This window comes from Monomorium pharaonis, chromosome 9 (genome assembly GCF_013373865.1).
Source record: "Monomorium pharaonis isolate MP-MQ-018 chromosome 9, ASM1337386v2, whole genome shotgun sequence".
Taxonomy (NCBI): Eukaryota; Metazoa; Arthropoda; class Insecta; order Hymenoptera; family Formicidae; genus Monomorium; species Monomorium pharaonis.
This window is the reverse complement of record NC_050475.1, coordinates 763094-771843: the sequence shown is the minus strand read 5'-3', so window position 1 is coordinate 771843 and position 8750 is coordinate 763094. Positions and strand designations below refer to the sequence as shown.

At 41.2% G+C, this 8750-nt stretch overlaps 1 protein-coding gene across 2 annotated transcripts; it reads left to right on the top strand.

Annotated features, from left to right (window-relative positions):
• Positions 1–3698: 3698 nt before the first annotated feature.
• Positions 3699–8649, top strand: LOC105834444 (kelch-like ECH-associated protein 1B). 2 transcript variants are annotated; one of them, XM_036292426.1, is made up of 7 exons: positions 3699–4061; positions 4820–5171; positions 5260–5424; positions 5675–6342; positions 7017–7265; positions 7592–7890; positions 7985–8649. In XM_036292426.1, exons 2-7 carry the CDS (start codon positions 4830–4832, stop codon positions 8170–8172), a joined length of 1911 nt encoding a protein of 636 aa, XP_036148319.1. In that variant the 5' UTR covers positions 3699–4061; positions 4820–4829; the 3' UTR covers positions 8173–8649. The 2 variants fall into 2 exon arrangements, with proteins under 2 accessions (XP_036148319.1, XP_012532384.1); XM_012676930.3 differs by having other exon boundaries at positions 3700–4358.
• Positions 8650–8750: the final 101 nt, after the last annotated feature.

Below are 8750 nucleotides of genomic sequence, written 5' to 3'. Positions count from 1 at the left end.
CTATGTCCGACATATTAAATACATAAATTATTTTTTAATTTTTTAAGTTCTCCGCTCAATTAAGTGTTAATCTCGTGCAAAAATTAGAAGGCGGGCATAATAGCGGCTATTTGGAATTACGAGAAGAATAAATAATCAAATAATGTGGACTTACGTATGCTTTAACGAAGGGATATAAAATTTGTGTTGCAAACTATAAGATAGAAATTTAGCCACGCTGATTTAATTTCCGCGTTTTTAAAATATAATTTTTTTGCTTGAAATAGCATACTGCTTTTTTCTATCGATGAAACTTATCTCGCGATTATTGCAGTGACAATTGAATTTTAAATCTGATACTACAGTATTTGACTATCTTCTCGGAAGCGTTTGTATCTTGGTGTACAATCAAATCATGCGACTATTGAGTTACGAGGTGATAATTAACGGGTCTCCTTATTGTCTATCTGTCGTCCTTTCTCACATATCACTGTCATAATCATCTTGATTACAAGCCAGGAGAGCCAGGAGAATGTTCATTATCTCCCCGGAAATCGGAAACGACGTTCGTGCACCTCCCGGACGCATCCTTCAACTCGCACTCGAACTCCTGGACAAAATGCACCACGTTACTTTACTTTATGCACTTGAGACGACGTGTATACGGATTGATTCACCACAGTTTTAACTAAAGTCCAAGAGGAATATCAATGCACATGTAAATTGCGACTTAGATAACGCGTGTTTTTGCATTTTACACATGTTTTCTAAATATATGTTTTATATTTAAAAAACTTGTGCAAAAACGCGTCGAACAGCTTTATCGATATTTACATTGATGTAGTTAAACTGAATAATTATCTTCGATAAGGTTCGTAAATTATTTTCAATTTTTATTCTCTATTAATCTTATATGTAATTAAAAAAAATGTTTGATTAGGTTGTCGGCGGTATGACCTGGTACACAGAGTCGTGCAATTTCGATGTAGATGAGGATTTACTTTTTCAAGAGAATCTCACAATCGACTAGAAAACGTTCGTACTGTATATCACATTGTATATTTGAGAATGTAAATTTTAGTTATTAATTTTCTTTTATAATGTCTCAATTTTTTTTATATTTTTTATTTTTTATTTTCTATTTAGAAAATGTTTTTAACAATAATTTTGATGTGTTAGTATTGTGTGTTGTAATTTGTTGACAGAAAAAATTGTAGTTATGCTTCCCAAAATGAACTGTCCATACAGAATAGAGTCACATCAAATACAAGGCTTAGATTGATTTATATATTCGCAATTATTCAATGGCTAATAAAAACGTTTTACGGAAATGCAACAGGAAATGACAGACTTTGTGAGAACTTTTGGATTAAATCAATTTCACAAAAAATATTCTTATACTGAAGATGCTGATATCGATGCAAGAGCTAATGAGAATATTTCATCGGAAATTTATATTCGGTTAAGGTACAAGTTATTTTTTATAAACTTATTAAAATATGTTATTACTTCATATTTTTTAAATGTGTCATAAAAAGTTTACGAACTACAGCGTTTGTTCAAACAAAAAGAGGATTTTGTGAAAAATGAATCAAGTAGATTTATTGATACGATATGTTAAAATATATGAAGCACCATTTGAGGCTGTTAAAGATACATGCGCAACAACATTAATAGAATCTAAGAGTAGCGATTCAAGAAATGAGTCTAGTAATGGAAGAAATAAAAAAATACTGTTTATTATAAAAAAAATTTTATTTAGACATTCTTAAGGAAATATTTAAACAATGGTGTGATGACTATTAGAATCACCATAGTTGATACGCAATGTAAGTGACAATCCCAATAAAACAGTACATGAAATCCACACTGTGGAGTCCACGTTTCGAAGAAGTATAAAAGAGAATGTATGGCATACATTTATTAAAATTGTGCTAATAAAAGATACAATTCTCAAGAGCGACCTTTTGTAGGTATTGACAACAGATTTAAATTCATGCACACAATGACAAATAATAAATTAATTCAATAGAATCATAATGCTCATTTTGGAGTATCTTTACTTTTTTCCTTTCTCACTATAGGATTCTTGCCATAATTCTATTCAAGTAATTTCATCTTTTAATGCTTTTTTAAAAAATATTACCATTAGTCTAGAATATAAAATATAAATTATATGTATATATTTTTCAAAATATATATTTTAATGTATTATAAACTCTATTATCGACTGCTATTACCGTAAAAGCCTACTATTATCGACTGCTATTATCGTAAAAGTCATAACAATTAAGAATAGATGTTTTATATTCTAAAACAGTATCTTGAAAGTATTAAAACAGTATACGGAACGTAAAACATTTGCAAATGAACTTTAATTGGATGTCCTTTTAACAATTCCGTAAGTCTCTGAAAGTTTATAACATTTCTCAGATGATTTCGAGTTGTATACCGTCATGATATTCTCTAGAGATTTCAGCTTCGACAGAGCGAGGGCGACACCCATCGGAATTCAGTTGCCGGAGTTTCTCAATGATTTCGGATGTGTCCGTGTTAAATTCTCTTCGACAGAAACGATTCGTATGTGAGCGAAACGGAGCTGACGGTGCGGGGAAATACAACTTAAAAAAGAAATAAATTCGGCGATAATTTCGTGCTGGAGAAACGTATTTTTCCCTTTTTCTCGCGACGTTTTTCGTTCTCCTTCGTTTTCCCCGTTGGTCACGATAAGCGCAACACAAGTATTTTTTTTTCATACGAATACATTTGTTCCATCGAAACGCAGCATCATTTCCGCTCGCCGTTCTCCCGTTTCTCATCTCCCCGTCGTCGCGGACGCTCGCGAGAGGATTATCTCGCGTCGATTCTGCCGAAAGACGAATCATCGAACGGTTTAATCAATTAATTCGGATCTTTCCGGAAAAAACGAAACAGCTGACGGGGGAACAGTTGAAGCGAGTAAAGTACCGTTCGCCCGATTACGCGCGCGGCGAGGCGAGCCAGGAATTTGCAAGTCATTCGAGTCATCTACGGTCACGATTGCTGTTTCACGGTCGGTCGGTCCGTCCGTCCGTCCTTTCGCGAAGCCGTGCGGATGGGGACGCGGCGCGGAACAGCGCGGAATCCCTCCCTCGCGGTTTGTACCTATGGCTGCGGATTGGGAGGACAAACGAATTACGTGCCGCCGTCGTCGTCGTTGTTGTTTCTGCAAAATCGGTCGATTCGAGGGGAGTTTCCGGTACCTCTCTCTTATCTCGCTGTGACACGCGGAAAATTGACGTACGATCAAAACATTTCGTATCTCGAGCGATCTCGCCGTGAACGAGATCCAATCTGAACGAATAATTTTCCGCGAATTTTTCTAGAGCGAAAAGGAGGAAAGGAAAATAAACGATCTTTAAGGATCGCTTTAGATAATGCGACGTAGAATGTAAATGTTTCGTACAAATTAACTCGCCGCTGCTTTTCGTGTAACGTCATAGATCGTAGCCCGGGGAGAGATATACAATATTTAATCATACTCGTCGCGCGTTTATCTCGCGTCTCCGTTTTCGCGAAGCGTCAAATTTCGCGGAATCGCCGAAAATCATCCGGGGGAGCAGCGCGATTAAAAAACCGATCTCTCCTCTCTCCCTTTCTCTCTCTCTCTCTCTCTCTCTCTCTCTCTCTCTCTCTCTCTCTCTCTCTCTCTCTCTCTCTCTCTCTCTCTCCCGCGAGTCTCGACGATTCATCGGCGGGTATTTATTTAGTACCGAGTCACCGTCAGGGTCGCCGCGCGCTGGATTATTAGCAGAGTCGAGCGAGCAAGCCAGGCCCGCGCTCGCTATCAGCGGCGCGGACAAAGGTGCACCGGCGGCGGTATCTACGGGACAAATCGTGACGAAGCGATCTCGCGCTTTCGCGCCGCCGGGCGAAACGACAGCGAGCGCGGAGCGACGGACGGTGACAGTGCACGGCAGCAAGCGACAGAGCCCGCCGACGAGAGAGGAGAGACGCGCGGCGTCTGACAGTCCGCTCCGTCTGTGTCCGGAGAATAAAATTGCTTTCGATCACCCCGCGGTCCGTCCAGCGGCAGAAGCCACGTGCGTATGCAAATCGGCCGTACGCGCGCGGTCGATTCGCTCGCTCGCTTGCTCGCTCGCTCGGTCTCGGTTACGCCGCCGCATCCTATCGGAGCAGAGCCAAAGCGAGAGGTGGAGGAGAGAGAGATGCCTGCGTCATCGTGTATCATCGGCGAGATCGATCGTGAAACATGATCGCGCCGCCTCGCTGTCCGCCGCCTTCTTTTTCTCCTCCGCGCCTCCGTTCTCCCATCTCGCCCTCGCGAGTGTGATTTCCTCGACGTAGCAGTGGATCGCCCTGGCGATCTGGCAGGCCGGGTAAGTGCCACATGTGTTGTTTGCGGTCGTTCGCTTCCATGCAAGCGCGCGCGCGCGCGCGCGTTCGAGAGAAAGAGAAAGAGAGAAAGTCTCTCCGCGACGATGACAACCACGACGACGATGACGACGAAGACGAAGAATCTCGTTCCTGGAAACTTGACGCGGTCACGTGCGATGCTTCCGCGACAGCATGCGTATCACGCGTCGCGCGATTATGTTGCTGTTATTACGCGCGCGCGCGGCTGTCTCTTGCCCGCGGGGTTTTCCCGGTTCACACGCGCGCCAAGCCGCAGGGTACACGCGGAGAAAACGTCCACGGGAAAAACGAGTAGATAGTCAATGCGTTTCCCGCAGGAAGGAAAGACCGAGCGAACTGTGCGCGCGTACGCGCAATGACGCGAACGTATGTAAATATCTGCTAAAGGCGCAATTCGCGCGCGTTCTCCTTTCGCTTTTTGCAGTTCTACTTTAATGGATGGCAAGAAAGATTGCCAGCGAAAGAAAGAGGCCCGGGCGGGCGGCGACGGCGGCGGCGGCGACGACGGTGGCTCCCAGTCGCCCGTCCGGGGCGACGACGCTCCGCTCGCCGCGTCGGGGGAGGAAATCGATTGGGAGGGTATGCTCGACAAGGAGCGCCACCGGGGCGACCTCGGCGACATGACGTTCTGCATGGCCAACTACCTGAAAGAGACGATGAAGATGATGTTTATGATGCGCAGCCATCACATGCTAACTGACGTGATACTAGAGGTCGGAACCGAGCTGTTCCACGCGCACAAAGTTATCTTGGCAGCAGCTAGTCCCTACTTTAAGGTAAGACATTTGTATGGAAATATGTATCAACGTGTGAAGACTTATCTCGTTCACCTGTTACTTGCTAAAATTGGCCTTGAAATTGCAGGCAATGTTCACTGGAGGGTTGAAGGAGTGCGAGATGACGAGGGTGAAGCTTCAGGGTGTCTGTCCAACCACAATGGCCCGTTTAATGTACTTTATGTATACTGGTCAAATAAGAGTCACTGAGATTACCGTGTGTTCGCTGCTGTCGGCGGCTACCATGTTTCAAGTATGTAAATAGTTTTAGAAGAAAAAGAAACATGAAAAGAGAACAGTGACTGCGTCTAACAGAAAAATTACTTTGCAACTGTCATAAGATTTTTTAATGTATAATTGATTTATACATAGATTTAGTAAGGACAAGAATTGATTATATTAGAGAATCTTACAACATTTGCAAAGCTGCTTTTAGTGAATGACAATTCAATTTTTCTGCTGACATAATTTAATGTTTGATAACTGACTGTGTTTTGATGTAGGTCAGCAATGTGATAGACGCGTGCAGTGTCTTTCTTGAGAGGCAACTCGATCCCACAAACGCGATTGGAATCGCCAACTTCGCCGAGCAGCACGGCTGTCACGATCTGTACCACAAGGCGAATCAGTTCATCGTCCAGCACTTTAATCAGATATGCCAGGAGGAAGAATTCCTGCAGCTGTCTGCCATACAGCTGGTGGCGCTCATCAGGAAGGACGAGCTGAACGTGCAGGAAGAGCGGGAGGTCTATAACGCCGTGTTAAAGTGGGTCAAGTACAACGAGGACGCGAGGCGACCAAAAATGGAGCACATCCTACACGCGGTACGCTGTCAGTATCTGACGCCAAACTTCCTGCGGGAGCAGATGAAAAACTGCGACGTGCTGAAGAAGGTGCCAGCGTGTCGCGAGTACCTGGCGCAGATCTTCAAGGATCTGACATTACATAAGAAGCCGGTCGTGAAAGAGCGCACGCCGAATACGCGGCGGGTGATATACATTGCTGGCGGTTTCTTCAAGCATTCGCTCGACGTCCTGGAGGGCTACAATGCCGACGACAAGACATGGACGCAACACGCCAAGCTCATCGTCCCCAGATCCGGTTTGGGCGGCGCGTTTCTCAAGGGGATGTTTTACGCGGTCGGCGGTAGACACAATTCACCAGGAAGCAGGTTGGACGCTGAATCAATGGCATTAGGACGTCGATTCGTATTCGACGTTTAACAATTATAGTAATACCAAATGTCCCAAGAAAAAAAACTTGAATTCTTAAGAGATTTTTTAAGAAATGAAAGAGTCATTCTCAAAGAATTTTATCGGGAACTTTTTGTTAAGATTGTCTTTGATTTTATTTTTATCTTGCGAGTATCAAAGTGCTTTATTTTTGGTATCAAAGAACGCCATGTAAGTTTGTATTTTCTTTATATGTACGGATTTTATTTTCTTATGCTTTTTAAAAATAGAAAATATTTCGAGCAAAGTGTAAAATTATTTTTTATTATTTTTAATTTTATTTATTTTATAAAAAAATGTTCTAATCTGATATTCGAATAATTCCTAGTTTTTCTAATCCAATCATGTGAATAGAAAGAAATAAGACAAATGAAAAATAATAAATTTATTTATATTCTTTGCATCTAGAAATACTTTAATTTTGTACATTTTAACAAAAATGCCTAAAAATTAGAAAATATAATCTGTGATATGACAAACGTCATTAAACATGAAAATTCATATTTGAAATACCGCTACTACGTGCAAGTGATTCTAAAAATAAAATTCGCTAAAATTCGCTTAAGACTTTAAAAAAAAAAGATAGCTAATCGAATCGTATGACTTTTCACAGATACGACAGTGACTGGGTCGACAGATATAACCCGATGACGGATCAGTGGCGACCGTGCAGCCCGATGTCGGCACCGAGGAACAGGGTTGGAGTTGCCGTTATGGATGGCCTATTGTACGCCGTGGGTGGCAGCGCGGGCGTCGAATTCCATAACAGTGTCGAATGTTATGACCCGGATCAAGACACATGGACCAGTGTGAAATCTATGCACATCAAACGGCTAGGCGTAGGAGTAGCGGTAGTGAATAGGTATTAATTGTCATCGCGCTGAATTATACTCGTTGAACGATAAAATGTTAATCGAATCTCTTAATCAGTTATGAAAATAGATGACTGCATTTAAATTTCAAAATAAATCATATTTAGCTATACTAGCTATAGCATCAGTATACTAATTATGTTATCAATATAAATTGTGGTAATCTGACATTGATGTTCCTCTCAAGTATAAATAACGCATCTTTTAACATGTTTTAAAAAATCATTTCCATACATTTTCTTCATTAAAGAAATTGGGCTTAATACATCAAATCTATTTATGATATAATATGAAAAAATATGATCGTTTTTGACAGATTATTGTATGCGATTGGTGGCTTCGATGGCAAGAACCGGCTCAACTCGGTAGAGTGTTACCATCCTGAGAATGATGAATGGACAATGGTGTCGCCTATGAAGTGTAGTCGTTCGGGAGCCGGGGTAGCCAGTCTGGGCCAGTACATATACGTTATAGGCGGATACGACGGAAAATCGCAATTGAATTCGGTAGAAAGGTACGACACGGAACGCGACATCTGGGAAAACGTGAGCAGCGTCACCATTTCTCGCAGTGCTCTTAGCGTTACCATTCTTGACGGCAAATTATATGCAATGGGTAAACACGATTTTTTATCAAAATAATAAAGTTGGTTTTTTAATTGGAGAGGCACGCTATAAAAATATGATATATATGTATTCTCTTTTTTTAGGAGGATACGACGGGACGACGTTTTTAAACATAGTGGAAATTTATGATCCCGTTCAAGATCAATGGACCCAAGGTGTGCCTATGACATCGGGAAGATCTGGTCACGCTAGCGCGGTGTCGTATTATCAGTGTCCTATACATTGTGATCATTTGGATTATAATATCTCATTGGAGAAACCACCGTCGTGATACGCGGCAGTTGATACGCTTTTTAGGTGACATTTGAAAGAAAGGATAGCAAATTTTTTTAAATTCACGCGAGATAAAACGGAACTGCAAAATATAGTGTGAAATAAGTTTTTTTTTAAATGGGACTGTGTGATGTAAAGTGGCAAGGATGAAATTATTCTTCAATCGTCCATAACAGAAGAGAGAAAAGTGTATTTATGTAATTCTTGGACGGCAATATGTCGTCGAACCAGACCATACATGTGGGCTAGAAAAGCGCGACTAGTCGACAAAAAGTGCTTTCACGACAAAGCGAGGTAACTCGTTATTGAAGGACCAATTTATCTTATTCATTATATAAGACAAATGCGACTGTGCTACGTTTCATAGTTTTACCGCTTTTTAATTATGGATGTGATCTATAATTAATACAATGTAGAAAGATAATATGTAATGTACATATCTCTCACATCGTAAGAAAATTATTTTCAAAGAAAATGCGAGTGTTTTTATTTTACTTTTAGCGCTTAATGTATGTATATTTCGATTGCTGTCTAACGTCGTCGTAACTTAACTTTTGTCGATTCCGTCTTATTGAA